This window comes from Diadema setosum, chromosome 19, assembly GCF_964275005.1.
Source record: "Diadema setosum chromosome 19, eeDiaSeto1, whole genome shotgun sequence".
NCBI lineage: Eukaryota > Metazoa > Echinodermata > Echinoidea > Diadematoida > Diadematidae > Diadema > Diadema setosum.
Window position 1 is genome coordinate 24,098,739 of NC_092703.1, and position 19,544 is coordinate 24,118,282.

Genomic DNA, 19,544 nt, shown 5'->3' on the forward strand with positions numbered 1-19,544 from the left:
GAAAGGAAATAATAAGAGGCAAGCAGTGGAAGTTTAAAATCAGTGACAAAGATGATACAGGTGTACTCGACTTTGCATACTCGACCTGCCTTTCATACAGCAGTGTTCTGTGGGTATCACGCTGATGAATGTGTTTACGTGTAATACTTTTCAGTTTTCCTGTTGAAACAGTGTTTTCAGCTTTGGTAAATGAAGTTATGTAATGTCCCCCCCCCCTTTTTTTTTGGGGGGGGGGGGGGGGGTTGAAGGGCCTGGCACTCCTGCCAAATTGTATCACATATTTTCAAACAACTAAGTTTGATGAAATAATACTGAGGGCAATCATCATGTAAGAAATTGGAAATGCTTGGCAATGCATTACAGAAAATGTCTGGGTAGATCAGCCCAGTGCCGGGTAAATCTTGAATGTCCAGATTTGAAAATTAATGCACCTTTGGTAGTCACATTGTAAATATACCATTTTGTACAGAAGTCAATGTTTCTTTTCTCTGGTTTGTCACACACTTATACACTTAAAAAAAACACATTTGGCACATTTGAATGTTCATTCCATCATATTGTGTCTTATTTATTGACATCGTTGACCAGAATAAATACTGTAAATGTTGATATCGCAGCTTCCTACACTTGTTTTATTTCTGTCTTTATTTAAAGTGTTTACCAATATCAAGTTCAAATGGCTATTCATATGTACGTCAGTCTCAGTCATAACCATCCTTGTCCATTGGGCTGTGATATTTCTTATTTCTTATTATCCACCATCTTCTAATTGATCTGTAGTAGCTTGTATTAAAAGTGGACATTTTCATTGTGTAAAAAGTTATGCACATTTTGTGGAACCAAAAACTAGCGCGAAAATAAAAGCACATGAATATTTTAATTCGCCATATGTTCCAGTAGCTGCTGCCTTGATTCCGCGGAATTATAAACATGCGAAACTCTTCTGAGCGCGAAAAATTAACACACACAAAAATATCCACTATTACAGTATTTCTCAGCTGTCCTCATTTATTTTTGTAAAAAAAAGTGGCATCTTTAGATTCTCCATTTAAAACACAAGTCAGCAATTACAACTACATGCACAGCTGAACAGATACCCATCAGGATAACAACATACCACCCCATACATTGCATTTTTGAACTAATGTTTTTCAGTGTGATATGATATGAAGAACACTATTTTTTTCTTATTACTGTATTGTTCATAGCAATTACAACAGAAATTCATGGACAATAGAATTGCTTTGAATATACACAATATAGAAGTTTCCCCTGAGTAAAGGCACTCTGAATAGTAAAATATGATCATATTCAAAAATGCAATTAGGAGAAAATTTGATTCACATTTTTTTTTCAAGAAACACAGATGGTAATTTTTCACCTTACATCTACAAAACTTATCAAAGCATCATAAAATGCATTGTTGCAAGACAAGTAAGTTCATTCTATTCATGATGCACAAATGCAACTTCATAAAATATTCGCAAAATTAGATTTCCTATTTACAAAATAATACAGTCAATAGATACAATACAGTTCAATACACAGTAGGTACCAGCCCCTATTGTCTTGAATAATATGTATTCTAGAAAATAAAGCAAGAATAGACCCTTTCCTAGGAGACAGCAATTGTATGAAAATTGTTTTCTGAGTGCAATAATTGTATTGGATTACAGAATATTTCTCCCTCCATTTACAGTTGGATAAGGTAAACTATATGTGCATATGAATTATAATAGTACATCTGAATTTGCAAAACAGTTCATTAATTGTGGAGTTGTAAACGTAGACATGATTGATGGGAGTGCTAGTTCCTCAATTCATGTGATACAATTCATTCTAGCACAATCTCCCCTTCCTAACTTTAAGATCAAAATGATGGTAGAACATTCTAGAAGCATGCTTGCTATTTACATTCATCAGGTAATGTTTGACTATTGACTGAGCAAACAAGAGTCAATCTTTCATTGTATGTGCCAATATGCAGTGTGCGAGTTCACAGAATTTGTCTCTGGTCCCAAAAAGGTTTTGCAAAGTCTTTGTGAGTTTGAAGAAATAAAAGGTATGCATGCATTTCCAGACATACAAAATATCCAACGTTCTCAATCAGCAACACTTGCAAGAACACTATCTTCGATACCTATGCAAAGTATTCTGCTTGTGTGTTGTGGTATGTGTAATCATGGAGCGCATCCATAGTGACCAAAAAACACAATTTCACACAATGCTGTGGGCTTTCAAAAGCGACACCAAGCTGTGGGTATGAATAGCACTGCACAGCTCATGCAGAAAACTACAAGTACGGTATAATCAACTACAGAAATCTATGTGAAATTGCACAATATCTTTGTGAATACATTTACCAGACATCTCTGATAACAAAACCTCATGATGTGAGCTATTGACTTCTCTGCTATGTTTTGGCTATATTTAACCAGTCATTATAACCAAATATGATTAAAAAAAAAGGAGGGGGGGGGGGGGAGTAGAAACCAAGGCACAATTTCACTGAAAGCAATTCATCAGAGGTCCATGTCTTCCAATGTACCCCATGTTGGTCCCACTTTGACCTTGACTGGCAGCCTGACGGATAGTGCGAGGGCGCCTTCCATTTCCGCTTTAATCAGCTGTGCCACCTGATGGACATCCTCCCTCCGCACCTCATAGATGAGCTCATCGTGTAGCTGCAGCACCAGGAAGGCCCCAGAGGGGGCGGCGGTGGTGGCGGCAGTCTGCAGTCGTCGGCTCTTGCGGCGATTTGGGACGAGCCCTTCGGGAAGAGAGACAAAAAGATCGGATTAGACGTCAGTGGCTTCCTGGCAAGACGCAATACAAGAGTGCTGCAGTATTGTCAGCTAAATGGAAGTGCCATCTTTTCTTGAATTGCACTTAATTGATAATTTGTTCTATGTAGCTGAGGAAGCGATGAGTGATTTTAAGCAATCAACAGTGGGACTGACAGCCTTGAGGTCTGCTCAGCGGGACTACAAATGCCTTGGAAGGAGCACAACTGCTGAAAGGGGACACGAACCTGGAAACTCAGAATAGATGGTCTGGTGTCAATATCTACTTAATAGCCAAAGCAGTTTCTTTTAGAACACATTTAACATTCAGACCCTTCTATGCGCAGTGATGGTTTTTTTTTAATGAGGGAATGATTGCTACTGAGCAACAGAGTTCGTACAGTTTTACAGTGCACTCCCGTTGTAACAAACACGGTTATAGCGAAATTCAGGTTACAAGGAAGCAAAAATTCAGGCCCCAACATTATCAGCTCTATATTATTCTCGATTGTTCATTTGTTCAGTTATAGCAAAATTTCCATACAACGATAGGAAACTGCTGGTCCCAAGGACTTCGTTATAATGGGAGTTGACTGTACAATTGTTTTGATCACAACTGCAGAAGATTGCAGCTGCACAAATAAGGACACAGTCAATCATCATTTTTTTTTTTTGTGTATGGCACAATGCACCTGATTGATCACTCTTTGCTGATTACTGCTAGTCAACCGGGGCAAACCACGAGGGGTCATCATCTTTCGCCCATTTTTTGGTGTTGGTGGACCACTTCATCAGGTTAGTAGAAGTACAATGAAGGTTGGCTTTTTTTTTTTCTTCACTATGTACTATAAAGGGGCTTTTTGTAGTCTCAGAAGAAAGTTAGATTTTTGCTGCACTCACCAAGCTGTTCATCTGAGCGATGCCTGTGACTCCTCTGGGTGTCTGGAAACTCGACGGCCAGCCTGCAGTCAATCTTGACCATGGCCGTCTTCACCAGGTCAGCGGCGGAGCCCTGGACGGTGGTGTTGACCGCCTGCCTCTCGGCCTGGCTCCGGGCACCGGGGTTTGCGTGGTTGATGGACGGGAGGTATCGCCTCCGGCCCGTCAGCGTCTGGACGTAACCTTTCTCCTTGCACTGCTTGACCACATTCAGCAGGTAATTCTTCATACCTTTGGGTGATCAGGAGGAGAAACAAAAAATAATTACCATTAATTGAGACATTAACTGAGAAAAATAAGAGAATCTTAAGGCCCCAGTTGCAAAGATGTTGTTATCATCAATGACACTGAAGGTCCATACTTGATCTGGGAAGCACATTCTGTTCAATAATTTTGTTGAAGTATACATGCCACATATGCCCTTTTTATTTCTTCTCACAGCCTAATATTAGGAGCAAAAATGAGCAAAAAAAAAAAAACCCAAATACAAACAAAACATATTTTGTAATAATCATGTCTCTGTCTGTCTGTAATATTGTCAAGCAATGGACACAAATAAAATCTACATTTTGAATAAAATGCCTACTAACTGTAATAGTGGAAATTTTTGCACATTTAGTGCAACTAGAAACCAGCATGAGAATAAAAACATGCTAATATTTTTGCAAGTCATATGTGTTCCACTAATCAATGCATTGATTCAGCGAAATCAAAAACATGCAAAATTCATCTAACCTTGCCAAGCGCAAAAAATAACTTGTGTGAAAATAACCACTTTTGCAGTATCATGCCTTCATTGGTTCTGACCCTTGGCTGGTGACCTTTTCACATGCTGAGAGTCACATCAGCAAATAACCACGCCAAACATTGCATCACAGTTTAGGCTGACAGTGATAGTGTACACGTGGTGAAACACATGCTGGGCATCATATTTCGTGCTATTATTTCATTGCTGTATCAAGAGGGCGCTATTGTCTGACCTTTGTACTGGCCCTTAAAGGACTCCATAAAAGCCGCTGCGTCTTCCTCGCACACTCCGAGCTGCTCCCCCAGGGCTTTGGCTCCGATGCCATAAACCATCCCGTAGCAGATCTGTGGGCCATAACACAGAAGAGTGTCATTTCACTAGCAAAGTATTATTGAGCTCACATTACAAAATGCATACGGATGTATGAAATATGGATAAACTGATAATGGTACATTCTCTGTTTATGGAATACACTAACCTTACTTCAGAGTTACATATGAATATGTATTTAGGTTCGTATGAAGATGGACTTGTCTTTCTTGAATTATCTTGCATCTATTTACAACTGTATTTGTACTCAGGACTTTCAAAGTGGAGGAATGCATTGATAACAATGTATTGAATGATGTCATTCATCATGTGACTTTTCATGTCCAGAAATCATTCTTATTCTTTAAAGGTTATGTATCCCTTTTGCAGCCCTGAAAATTAGATTCCTTTCATAAGCTGGTTTATGGTAGAAGTAGGTAATTCAGACCTTTCCTCAAAATAATACAACTCGAAACTTTTTTATGATGGTTTGAAGCGGAATAAAAAAATTGATTTCACATGAATTCATTTGGACTTGTAAAAAAAATTAATCTCTTATTCTCGGTACAAAAGGGAGCTTATTCTCAAGTGACAATGGGCTTTGTTTTTAAAAAGTCAGACGTGTATTATCAAAAGATTTAATACATGATATTGGGAGACATCATTCTTCCACCAAGCAAAATTTTGCTATGTTTGCAAAACAAATATTCAACCCTTAACTTTTCTTATTCCTTTAATAAAAAAAAAAAAATGACAGGAGGAAATGGATGAGTGCAAGAGAGCATGTAGAAAAGGGGATAAAAACCATGATGAATAAGATATGGTACTTTACAAGATGGTGCTACTTCAGCCGGGGGGCGGGGCGGACTGGGACTGTGGTTGACCAGTGATGACCACTAACCTGCTTGGCCTGCTGTCTCTGCTCCGGTGTAACGTCGCCAATGTCTGCCTTCCTCCACTTGGCAGCTATCTGCTTGAAGACATCACCGCCGCCGTTGAGGATGGCGATCAGGGCCTGGTCGTCGGCCAGGTGGGCCAGCAACCTCAGCTCCAGCTGGGAGTAGTCTGCCGCCAGCATTAAACCACCTGAACAATATTGAGACAGAGAGAGGGAGTTCATGATCTGATGTGGCTCAAAAGAATCTGGAGAACAGTCATATTTTGCATGGAGTGGACAGACATATAAAACTGAGCTTCAATCGACAATACAATTGGCATTACATGGATGATCCCCTTTGTGTCACATTGGGGAATGTCCCACATAGAAACAGTGCTTCTAAGTTTTGTCATTAATTAGAACTATTCCAAAAATATTTGAATTATTATAATCTTGTGCAGATCTCACACTGTTACATCCTGAATTACAAGCATAATACCACCAATACTCATTGTGTATTAGATATCAAAACATTCCATTCATACAGGTTAGTGGGCTGAAGGTATTTAAAAAAGACGCAAAAATGAAGGTATGATTTTATAGTATAGATGTGCTGCAGAGGGTTTGTAAAAAAGTACCTTGATAATGAAAATGAGAAACTAGAGCAACCTTCCTCATGAGCCAGCATTATTTCAGTACATGGGGCTATGCAATGTGTATAACATCCCCACCTGGAAATGGGCAGAAAACTTGTCTGATGCTGACAGCAAACTTTGGACCCGGAGCTTTGGATGCCAAACTCCCCGCTCCGGTGACTGGAGTATATGCTCCACCCTTCATCCGCCCATGCTTGCCCCTACGCATGCAAGCTGCGGCACCAGAGTACTGTCTGTTTGGAAGGGCCCCAACTCCTGGCGGGCTCTCTTCGATCACTGACGGCATGTGGATGTCGAACTCCTTTGGAATGGCTTGGATGTTGGGTTCAAAGGTCGCGACACGTCCTACATGACACAGCATCATTTTAATTGATCATTACTTACAAAAAGTGTAGCACAGAGAAGCATGAAAATTCTAGTGTCGCTGCTTGGAGAGCAGTTGATGACAGTTTTGAGTCCCACTGGTTTCTTTTACCGAAAAGTTTGTTAATACAGTATATACATCAACATTTGTGCAGAGGGAGACAACTGATAAATATCTTTCCGGAAAGTTCTAGTTACTGTTATCTTTTGAGTTTTGCTATTTAAAACTTTACATGTCCAATGATACAGTTATTTTCAATTTTCATGGCAACTTGTCTTTCATGTTTCACAGATCTCTTCAGTGGTTAAACTTGGTCTGTCTTTTTCTGATCATTTCTACATTGCTGTTTGTATCTGAAAAGATATCCATCAACATCTAATGCTAAATCTCTCATCTCCAAATTTATAAAGCTAAAACAGGAGATGAGAAAGTATATCTTTATAAAACTGTTAAAAGAGATGGGAATGTATCTATCTTTTTTCAAACTGTAAATTTATGAAACTGTAAAGGGAGATGAGAAAATATATTTTTATAAAACTGTCAAATTTAAATAACTTTAAAAGGAGATGAAATAGTATCTCTTTATAAAACTGTAAAATTCATAACACTGTATAAAGAAATGAGAAAGTATATCTTTACAAAACTGTAAGATTCAGACAACTGTAAAAAGAGATGACAAAGTATCTCTTTATAAAATTGTTAAATTCAAAACACTAAAAAGAGATGAGAAAGCATATTTTTATAAAACTGTAAAAGGAGATAAGAAAGCACCTGTTGCTGTGTGTGTCTGGTAGACGGTGTAGACACGGTCCATCTTCAGTCTCTCATGGGGAACCTTCTCCTTCTGTAGTGGGAAGACGACCTTGGCCACCGCCGCCGAGATGCGGCGGAACTCGAGGATGACGTCGGGCAGCGGGTGCAGCGGCCGGAGCTTCTCCAGCGCCTCCTTGGACGTGCTGAAATGCTTGGCCAAGCGGGGGCGCCCTCTCGCCCCCAGTGTTCGGCGGGCCGGGCCAGGCAAGGGGGCAGCCGCGGCATCTCCGTTGGGTGGCAGTTTCAATTCAGTGTACAGAACCTGGAGGGGACAAAATTAAAACATATTCACATATCTCAGCACCTGTAGCAAGCCTATCTATACTCTACTTGGTGAAAGGAATGCTACAAAATTAAGTGAAATCTAAGTCTAAGCTGGAATTTTTAAGCGGCGATTCATTGATTAAAGGCATAATTTACCATTTGCAGATGAAAGCATTAGTGCTATGAAATAGTTCTAAAATGTGAGTTAGGGATAGAAACAACCACTGTCAAAATTTGAATCCGTATAATCGATGTTAAGTGTTGTTAAATACACAAAATGTGAACAATGGTTATAATAAAAAATTTTCCAGACTAAACCATATACAGTTACGGTTTATTGAGAAAAACCCTGATATCTCCTTATATTTTAGGTTTTACTGCAAATATTTCATATGGTAGGATGTTTTATGATACAACAGACCTACACATATGCATCAAATATGATATCTTGAAAATTTTTGAAATCACTGCTCCCAAAGGTAAACTGGACCTTTAAAGGACCTTGGCAATGCAAATGCATACTGATTGGTGTTGGCTTAATGTACCCTGACCATCACTTTTTACTTACAGTGTATATGAGGGCAAATGAATATGTAAATATGTGCAATACATCTACATCTTTTGATACTCTTTTCCATTTTTTATTCCAATTTTTTTTTTTTTCAGATGACTAGGAAACACCTAAGAAAATCTTCCAACCCAAGGTTCTGTCACTGACAACTATCTGTTAATCACTGCTAAATGACTAATATCACTAACAAAAGACAGATGTATCGGTAGAGCTAAATTGCATTGCCAGTAAGCATGGGCTAGCTCATACAGTGTACATCTTGAATAGCCTCAGATATTGATGCATTAATTCCTATGGACTAAACTCCCACAAGACATTTGTAACCTGTCCTCTCTTAGTAACTTTAAAATTTCACTCAAAACGTGGCTATTTGGACAAGCATTTTTGTAATATTTTCCTAAATTCATTCTTCTCATATCTCTCTTCATGGATATTCCTTTTTGCCTGTCTTTGCGCCGGCAGCATCTATTCACGATAGATACCAGCACATTACAAGTGCTCACATTATCATTATTATGATCGTTGGATAGTTTACTGCATGGCCGGCGGAGCTGTGGGGGCTCGGGCCCCCACACTTTTTGTGCACCATACAAAGGAATACATAAGGTGTCATCACTTTGGGCCCCCGCACTTTTTTTTAACCCGGAAGTTTAAAGTAAGTGGCACTAGAATAGAAATAGATAGAGATCTTGAGGTATGGCGGTGGTAAGGTTATGTTTTTTCTCTGAAGACCTTTTTTTTTCGCTTGACAAATGAAAACACCCTGAAATGGAAGGGGAGAGAATGAGCTGAGGCCCTTTTTTTTTTTTTTTTTTTTTTTTTTTTTTTTTGCTTGTTAGCTCATGAAACCCGGAAGTGGGCCACCACACTTTTGAAAACGCTCCGCCGGCCCTGTACTGTAAAATGAGGAATATTCATGTGCGCTTTAATTTTGCAAATTTCACAAGAGCCAAGATTTGCAGAATCAGCATGCACGCGAAAGCTCTTGTCTACACTACATGCCTTGAATGCTAGTGACAATTCACAAAAATTTCATGCCACAAAAAAAGCAGTTGTCTCGAATTTGCAAAAATTTAATGCAATGAAAAAGGTTGTCTCCAATTTGCAAAAAATTTCATGCTGCGAAAAAGATTATTGTCTCCTATTTGCAAAAATTTCATGCTGCAAAAATCTTGCTTTACAGAAGTCCACCATGCAGTCTCCCGAGTGGGGACAGAAGTGGGCATTACCTGAGCGATGTCTTCAGGTGAGGTAAGGGAGAAGCAGTGGCCAGCCAGCTGGTAGGCTCTCTCCTCCAGGCTACCCAGCTTGGCCTGCATGATGGCCTTCTGGGTTTCGCACTCCGCCCCGTCCACCCCGATCCCGTTCAGCTCCACTCGGGCCAGGGTCACGATCGATGGCATCTCCACCTATTTCAGCATTAGAGATACAGATACTGATGATTAGTATACTGCTAACTTTGACGGAATAATTTCACTACAACAGAATTGCCCACTGTCCACCCTAATCCTGTTCATTTCCACTCGTGCCAGAGTCATTTCTGACGGCATCTCCAACTTTTATGGTATTAAAGATACAGATACTGATTGGATAGTTTAACAATGGTAAAGTTGTTGGGTACAAAGGGAGTGGAGCAGAAGAAACAGACAAGCCAAATTTCATTGCATGGAATTACAACATCTGCTATGATATCCTACAGGCACAAAAAAAAAAGAAGCTTGAAAACTGCACATCTAAAGACTTGAAAGCATGCCCTGTTTTTAATAGTTGAAAATCAAAAGACTGCATATGCTGATTACCATCACTGAGAGTAAGTGCTTCAGTGTTAGCACGAGATATACCTAAATCATAGCTTGTGGTGACTGAAAATATAAACAACAACACACAGGAACAGCATGAAGAGTCCTAAGATGAAAGGGGTCAGCATGATAAAATAAAATATAGGCTCAAGAGTCCATGGCATTTGCCTTGGGCCAGTGAAATGGGGGAATCATAAGGGCATAGCAACCTGTTTCATGCAAAAAGCGTACCTCTTCAAATGTCTTCCACAGAGACAGCTCTTCAAGTTGTGTCTTCATCGCGTCCATGAGGCAGAGGCCCAGGACAGCTTCGGTGGTCGCCCTCAGCCTCCCGGAGCCCTGCATCTCGGGACTGGCTCCCGGTCCCCGGAGCCCCACTCCGCCTCCAAGGTCTATGGGTCATGAATGGGATGATAAACCAACACTTTTGAAATTCAGATTTTTGCACCCCTCTTCTTGCAGCTCGTGTCTTGTTGCTATTCTCATTTGAATTTCAATAGTAATCATTATAGAATGGGTAGCGAGAATCCTGCGATCTCATTGGTCGAGAGCTATGTGTTCATTTATACTGGCAGCACACTGAGTCACAGTGGTAAACATGTTATCGCGCACTTGTAGCAAGAGTACGCGCACTTGTAACAAAGGTTCTCGCATTAAGCTAGTGTTCGCGCACTCAGTACGAGACGCCTATTGGCTAAAACAACTGATGCATGAAACCATGCGTCCAGTAAAAGCTGATGCATGGTTTTTGGGCTCTCGTCTATGGCAAGCCAAAAAGAAATGCATCCAGTAAATTTGTCATCGGGTAACACGATAGAAAAATGGTTTCTGGCAAGAAAATTACCCATTCTATAAAACAGATTACGCACATGTCTTTTCGTGCGTCAGTCGGAATATAGTGTGCATGCGGTAACTATGGAATTTAGCCTAAAGCCACTGGGCTTCGCCTCGTGGGTTAAGCATTCAATAGTTACCTTATGCACACAATTCTGACTGACGCACTCAGACCTGTGCGTCATTTGTATACTAATGATGATAGGAAATGGCAGCAGCATATTTTGATTTGGATTCAATTCTCAGATCAACCTGCCATGCCACTTTGGCAACAAGAGGTGGAAGTGCAATCTAGTTTTGCAGTGGATGCAAGAACTATATTAATTCACTATACTAATATATTATAGGCATGCATGTGCACAGTTGAGACATAGCCAATATTTTGATATACTAGTTAGGGAGCTTTACCACAGCAGTCCTGAGAAACAAAAACCATGTGATTATCATCTTATATCCTGAAATTCATCATTATAGCACTTGTAAGATTATTTTCCCATGTATCTTTTATAGATTTATTACACATGCTTTTCTCTGGGCATCAAGGCAGACTGACTTTGTTCATACACAAACACTGTTAGAGTAATCTCTCAATTCAAATTGAACCGTTTCCATCTTCACTCAAGCTAGACAAAACTATCTAGGAATGGGTTTGTACTGCCAGACTTTGCCAATATTTTACTTCACAAGAATCAATGAGGGATACAGTCTGAAATAGCATGTGATGACAATTTACTGCACAGCAGAGTGGAGTGACCTGTCCTGTGAAGACCACAAGATCACAATTTGAAGAAAAAATCTTAGCAGATATGTGAAACGTACCGGTCAGCAGCGGATCTTGAATGTGGAATGAACAATGGGAGCTTTTGACCTTGAAAATGTCTTTGCATGGCATAATGTAAAGTGTCCATGGGATAACTGAATATAAAATCTGTGATCTCTGTGACTGTGATGTTGAGAAATACTGTAAAGCACAATATTCTCGCGGCATGAAATTTTCGCGAACTGGAGCCGACAACTTTTTTTCGCGGCATGTAAGTTTGGCGAGTTGCCTCTAACATTCAAGGCATATAGTGTAGACAAGACCTTTCATGTGCATTTAAATTTTGTGAATCTTGGCTCTCGTGAAATTTGCAAAATCAAAATGCACGTGAACATTCCTCGTTTTACAGTATTCTTCCTACCTTCCAGGAGATGGGTCTCCAGGGGCGTGTACTGCGTCACCAGGGACTGGAGGTTGGGCTCTTTGCTCCCCGGGTCAATCAGCCACTGGGCCACCTTGGGGTCTTCTAGGGAGCCACCGAGGAGACAACCACAGGAGCGGGAGAGGAGCTTGTACTGTGATGGCAGTGGAAAAGAATAGGAAATGTTACTTTCATTGCTTTGAAATTTGAGATTGCTAAATAAACCTAGTGTATCTATATCTTCTTATTTCATTTATCTTTCTAAATATGCATCTTTCTTTCTTTCTATCCATCTATCCTTCTATTTACCTATCTTTTATCTATCCATACATCTGTCTCTCCATTCATCTCTATATCTGATCTACATATCTTTCTATCTACCTATATATCTATCTCGCATATTTCTATCTATCTTTATATCTACTAGTAACAATCTATCTATCTTTCAATCTTCTTATCTATCTACCTACCTATCTATATATCTATTTTTCTATCTACTCATCTATGTAAAATAATTCAATAATTTTGACTACCCATAAATCCACATTTCCAATTTCCTATCTACACCTATACATCTGTGTACCTAGGTAAAAGGCAGAAGACTAGATATCGTCTGTTGAGAATGAGAAGGGCGTTAAGTTGTCTCGAACACTATGGGTTTTGTGAGAACTTAACGCCCTTATCATTCTCAACCGACGATATGTCTTTACATTTTTCTTCTCGAAGATGGCATTTTAGTACAATATCATGTATCCCTCTACAACAGAAATGACATAAGATTCAAGAAATCGAAAAAAAAAAAAAAAGTCTCCTCGTCTCTTATCACACAGACGTTCATATTGCTTGATACCTCTTACACTATAGACAGCATTTTAAAAACTATCATGCATCCCTCTACAGAACAAAGGACATAAGTTTTAAGCAATCGGAAAAAAAAAAGTTCTTGTCTCTTATTACACAGACATTCATATTGCTTGATACCTCTTACACTAAGATAAAAGTTCACACCTAACCGAGACAGATCTAATACCACTGGACATACTATATATGTGCTCAGGGATACAAACCTTGCAAACACAGCATTGCAGTATTCTGATGGCTGAAAAGGAATATTTTTTGGCGGAAAAGCAGAATTTTAACCTTTCTGCAAAAGACATGTATAGTTCTACAAATTTCTTGAAAAACAGTGTTTCTTCCAAAACTTGAAGCATTTTTGGAACAAAAAAGTAGAATATAATGTAAAAAGTAACAGCTGGCATCTCTGCATGTTGCACCCACCTGGAGTTTTGCCCCAAACACCACCTTGCACTGGCGCTGGGCCCTGGCTCCCCTTCCAATCTTGCCAATCTCCATCACGTGTCTGACCTGGCCCAGTCTCTCCCTGAGGGGGAGACCAGGTGCGATAGTGGGCTGGGCCAGGCTGTCGTTGGGGTCGGCTGTAGGACAATCATGAAAACAGCAAGCTAATCACACTGAGAAATTTCTAGAGTCTGGCTTACGATGTCTAGCAAGGAAATGTGGACTTGACATGTCAGGCAGGTCTGTGATGAGTGTAATATAAAGTAATGACGAGGTTCCAATGACGTCATCAAGCCATGCTGAGGGGCAATAAACTGCATATGGGGGGCCCCATACACAAGGGCAAGCACATCAGGGTACATCCCATGTCCCATGATAGGCAGGCGGGTTTGCGGTATACGTACCATGAGAGAGAGCTGTGCACTTAATACACGTGATACGTTTTGCCCTCCAAGCAATGCGTCTTTTGAGGTTATGGAACCTTGCTTATAGATCTTGTCCAGAAAAAATATATTTTTCTACACAATTGGCAAATATTTCTACTTTGTATCACTGAGCATAATTTGAAATGTAACTCGAGATTAAAACAAGACTGGCCTCGTACACAAAACTTAAACACAAATATCTTATCAGTACTAATCCAGCCATTTCCATATCTTTCTGCACCTTCTGTCTGGCTATATTTGTTGGCATTCAATATACAGGTATGTTTCCGAGTATAACTGCATAAATTGATGTGTCCAGTCCATACAATTAATTATGTCAGTTCATCAAACTCTCCAACTGTCAGAACTTTCTATCTAGTGACCTTGTGTATCTAATTCAATATGTTTTTTACAGCAACTATGATGTTTTTACATATCAGAGTATAGAAACTGAATAAATTTCTGGGCCTAAGCACATATGTTATTTATCTAATCAACGAAATTTTCACATGTTACATTCCTGACATGCTTCCACAGATCAAACAGGAGTTGCGACAGTAATGAAAATCATATGTATACAGAATGAACCTCAGACAATAAGTACAGTTACAGGATACACTTATACTCTGTCTAAACAGTATATCATGTTTATATTTGGAATTGTAACAATATGTTAAATAATAAATTAACTACCCCTCTGTATACCCAGCTGAAACTCTATAGGAGCTTTACAGGTCAATGGGACCAAGAAAGTGAAGTATGAAGTGGGTGGGTGTGGCACACCATATGCCTGGATGATTCTGACCTTCTGGTATCCGCTCCTGGAATGAAATAAAGTAGGCATCCTTCCCTCCCCAGCACACAGCAATCCCAGTCACCAGCAAGCCTAAATCTTCTATGGGGAAACCATCGGGAAGAGCAGCTACAGCCTTGGTGCTTGCACCTGAAGGAAAAAAAAAAAAAAATCAAAGAAGGTCATAGAGCTGATTAAACATTACATGTATGTCTTTACAATGCAACACATCTGCTTTTTCTTGCTGCTGTTGGTTTGTTTCCAAGGATAGATTATTGATAAAAATATTGAACAGAACTGAAGTGTCAGTATCCATCCTCAGGTCAGGATCTTCAGAGAACACAGGTGATTGATTGCCTAAAGCTTTCCGGGAGGGCATTGCTCCCCTAACACTAACATCGAATTGATCAGTACTTTACTGTATGTAACAAGCTTTGCTGAAAGTGGAAGACGATGTATACCCGCTGCTGCTCTCAAAGAGCAAACTTATCACACAAAATGTAAGGCATCGTGCAAACTACACAGTGCACACTTGCAAAATGTGAAATGCCTTTGCCCCTTGCAACAGTAATTGCACCACAAAATACACTGTTCTTCAGATTTTGAGTTTTAATGGAAAAACTCACCTGGATTTTTAAAGTTGCTTCCAATACCGCCTTGTTGCGCTGGTGGCTCATACCTTTCGCATGACACCGAGACCGAGTACCTCTTCTTTCGCTTCCATTCCGCCACGAATGTGTGGAAGAGGTCAACGTTGGCGCAGACATCTATGATCGTGAAGGCTCCGTCAGAGGACGGGATGGATGGGGTGTTGCTGAATGACTGAGGGTATGTGAAGGAGGAAGCTGGAGGGGGAAGTGATGAGGAATCAAGAAGCGGTGGTGGTGACAGCCCAGGCGCTGCTCTGGGAGAGGACGGCATCTCCACGTCGCTGTCCACACTTAGTTTGAGGTTGAGATCAAACTCGTCCATGGCCATGTTGAGGTCATTCCGGCCGTCGAAGGTGCCCTGAGAAAAGAGGTCGTCACACTCCGGATGCAACATCTGGCTCTCCAGGCAGGGCATGGAAGGTGTCACTGCAGGGATGGGTGCTGTTTGGACAGCTCCGCCCTTTACCGCATCATCTGCTCGTCCTGTTGATTGATGGGTATTAAGCATCTCCTTACCTGGAGCAGCTGTGGATGTGGGAACATGGTAATTTGTCCTCGGCTGTATTGTACCTTTGGCTGCTGCTGACTCCTGTGAACCCTGTCTTCTCCTTGGTGATATTCTTAGAGATGTATACTTGGTAGCTGAAGCTGGCTGGCTTGGGGATGCTTTGGGCTTCTTTGGGTGCTGAGAAGATGCTTTGCTCCTGATTCGTGGACTCTTCCTTCGAGTGGTGCCTGTGGCTCTGAGCAGCTTTGGTGTGCCTTGGGTCGGCTTTGGTGGCGTTGGAGGTATAAAGTCTCCCGAATCGCTGGTCTTCCTTTCTGACGGTGAATCACTTTTATCTTTAGGCTGACGGGAATTTATCAAATTATGGTCTTTCTTATCACAGGTGAGTGTGTCTTTTGGAGGAGTTTTTTGTCGCTTAGGAGGGGAAGATATGCCATCACTTCGCCCTTTCCTCTTGCTTGTCTGTGAAGTTCGGCTCACATTGGACTCCTTCCTGGTCTCTTTCATGTGAGTGTAAGCCTCTCCTTTCCCTCCTTGCTTCTCAGTGTGACCAGAAGACTTCGTCTCTTTAGAACTGTTTCCATCTTCCACGATGCCTTGCGATACCACACCATTTGAACGTGCTGCTGCTCTTGCTAATCCGGATGAGCTATCGCTACATGGCAATTTCTTTCTCTTCTCTAACTTCTTAGCAGGGTGATGATTAGCTACAACGGTTACGTTCAAGTCCCTGCCAGCAGGAACTTGGGTATTGCACGACTCTGCATCCCCTTGAGGGCATTCCTTCAGCTGAGTAAACATGTCTACATCATCATCCCCAGCCAGGAAATCAAGCATGGCGACGGTCCCTGGACTCAAGAGACTACTTTCATTTTTCCTTTCACTACCTCCTCGACAAGTTGTGGGGGTGGCTGGTATTGATTCGCAATGTTTAGCACGCCCAGCTGACTTTGCTCTCTTGGATAGACTACTTCTAAGTTGAGCATCTGATGGTGACTTTCGGTGGCATCCGGATTCTTGGGCATGGTTGGAGTCTCCATCTTGCAGGTGTCTTGCAGATGTCCCTTTTGTGCAGTTCACCAGATGATGCTTCTCTTTGTTCTCTGCTCCTGCAAACAAACGGTCTCCATCATCCAGAGTGGGAGGGGACAAATCAGAGTTAGCATTCCCTGAAGCAGCTGCAATTCTCTTTGGATTACACTGTCCATTCCTTGATCCTTGCTTCAAAGTCATGCCCACGGCAGCATGGTGATCCACTTGCACCTGGGTCCTTGATGTCTCTTCCCCATTTCCTGGCGATCTGGGGTGATTCCTCTTTGTGTTAATGGGAGAACATAGGATACTGCTTGAGAAAGAGTCAAAGGACTCACACATGGCTGCTGCAAGCAATACATCTTGAGTGCTCTCAACTTCTTGGTTATCAGGGTGACTTGATTCTGCAGTAGGTACATCACCTTGTTCCCGACTTCTACCCAAGATTTCCATAGCGTGCGTGTTCCGGGAGAGATCATCACCACCATCTCTCTTTATGCTTGCATTTGTAGACTCTCTACCCCTATCATTACAGATATTTGGACCTGCAGTTGGTGGCATAATCCGTTTCCTGCTCCCAGTAAGGTCGGGGCTTGCTGACTGAGCAACGGTCTCGTTTTGAGTGCAGTAGGCTGCCATGAACTCCTCAAGCTGGGAATCCATCGAGGGAAAGCAAGGACTCCTGTCGTCCTCTCTTGCTTCGCTAGGCGATGACTTTTCACCAACGCCAGGGACATCCAAGCCTTGATTGGTCGCATGTTCTTGTTGTGGGGATGTCCCCAGCTTCTTTTTTCCTGTAATGGCATGCATGGCGTCTACAAGCTCTTCATCTTCAATGGGGCAAGAGAAGAGGTCTGGTGAGGTGTCCTTTTTCCCATCGCTGCCATTCCCTTCCCTGGGCCAATCTTGCCCTGATGGGGGTGTTGTTTCTTTACTCGGGCGAGTGCTCTTCCTCTCATTGGTGACAATAGTGTGTTCACTTGCTCCTGCAGGCATAATATCTGCACTGGCTGTGCCAGTTCTAGTTCCTGATTGAGGTGGACTATTGCACATCACCTTATTATCAGTTTGTTTTACTATGACATCTGGCTTCTTTGTTGAAAGTGCATTCTTCACTACCGGCCTCACTGGTTGTCCAGTGGAGTGTGATGAACGAGCACTTGGATTTGGATGAATTGTTGCAGTAACCAACACTTGATTCTTTGTGGTTTGATTTAGAACCCCTTGACCTTCCAGTGTCATGTGTCTAGCACCATTTACAGGCAACATTTCACTCTTCATATCTTTGTCTTCAGAGCAAACCTGTTTCACCGCTGGTTCATTTCCTTCTCTTTCACTCTTCTCACCTTGACAACTTCCATCACTTTCCCCACCTAATCCAGTGTGTCTGCTTTGAGTGTCTCTGTTGCCTTTACTCAGGAGGACAGTTCTTCTACTTTCTATGTTTGCTTCGGGCTGCATTCGTCCAGATGGAGGAGATGTTGTATCACTTGTTGCATCTCTGCCAACACCTCCACTGGACTCCTTTGTACTGTCCCTGGTTGTCAAAACAGATTCTACAGTCACTTTGTGACACTCGAGGCCAGTCTCCCTTGATGGTTCTTTGGCAGCATTATCCACTCCCTGTTCTGATTTCATGTTTCTCCTACAGTCCTTGCTTTCTGCATCTTCATAGACCATTTCCTTAGCACCTGCCACACTGGCGCTCCCCTCCGCCTGTTGACCGCTAGTTCCCTCGCCCCCTTGCCAAGCCACGCCCTCAATGCCGAGCTCAGCCTGGACGATGTGTCTGGCCTCTGAGATGATCAGCTCAGCAGCCTCCGCCTCGGTCAACCCCTTTCTCCCCGTGGCCCATATGCACCTCGTCTGTTGCCTCTCCAAGGCTTCATAAGCAGCCTCGCCCTGGGCTTGTCTGCCACTGAAAGGGAACAGCAGCAGACAGGAAATTTTACAGCTCAGCAATAAAAACTTCATCTCACATGAACTGCTGATTTCAGATGTATAATTTCCAGTGATATGAGAGAAAAGTATGGGGTGCACGTAGGTTTCTGCAACACCCAAGTATACAAATGTGTAGCTGGTAATGCTGGTTAATCATAATGATAATGATAATGATAATGATAATGAATAACATTTATATAGCGCTTAACCCTATTCTAACTGGGGGGGGGTCAAATTGACCCCCCCCCTCGACGTTTTGCGCCACGATTCCGCAACGCGCAAAGATTTTGCCGCGTCGTTTCATGACTTTTTTCATTGAAGTCTCCCGCATATTTTGAGACCAAATTTGCGACATCCGGGTACACCGTTCTGAAGTTATGCCATGTTTTGCATATGCATGTCAACCCGAAAACCGCTCAAATTCATGATTTCGTGTGCAAATCCAATGCAAACTGTGTTTTTCTGTTTAATTGATATAAATTTTTTTATAAAACTTTTAACCATTGAAATAAATCAATTCTAATGTAGATAAGCTTGAAAAAGTGCCTCCAACAAATTTTGGCAAAAAAAAAATAGAAAACAAAAGATCGAAAAAACAATAAAATACATAAGAAATTAACAAAACAATAAAAAACAAAAGAAAATGATTTTGATTCCGCGATTTTTTTACAAGAAAATTGTTTGATGTGTCTTGAGGAACTCTGACACAAAAATTTAATAATCCTTCAGTCTTTTTGATGGAGTTATAGGTGAAAATA

General features: G+C 41.3%; 1 protein-coding gene across 1 annotated transcript in view; it reads right to left on the reverse strand.

The window, feature by feature from the left end:
• Positions 1-543: 543 nt before the first annotated feature.
• The window catches only part of LOC140242362 (DNA polymerase theta-like), a 44,691-nt gene continuing 25,690 nt past the window's right edge, over positions 544-19,544 (reverse strand). The window contains exons 16-27 of the mRNA XM_072322097.1: positions 15,282-18,763; positions 14,668-14,805; positions 13,417-13,574; positions 12,139-12,292; positions 10,355-10,515; positions 9,554-9,733; positions 7,448-7,751; positions 6,388-6,657; positions 5,681-5,865; positions 4,703-4,814; positions 3,684-3,953; positions 544-2,770 (exon numbers count right to left, since the gene is read on the reverse strand). Coding sequence (XP_072178198.1) covers positions 2,523-2,770; positions 3,684-3,953; positions 4,703-4,814; positions 5,681-5,865; positions 6,388-6,657; positions 7,448-7,751; positions 9,554-9,733; positions 10,355-10,515; positions 12,139-12,292; positions 13,417-13,574; positions 14,668-14,805; positions 15,282-18,763 — 5,662 coding nt within the window. The 3' untranslated portion in view covers positions 544-2,522. The remainder of the gene's footprint in view (positions 2,771-3,683; positions 3,954-4,702; positions 4,815-5,680; positions 5,866-6,387; positions 6,658-7,447; positions 7,752-9,553; positions 9,734-10,354; positions 10,516-12,138; positions 12,293-13,416; positions 13,575-14,667; positions 14,806-15,281; positions 18,764-19,544) is intronic.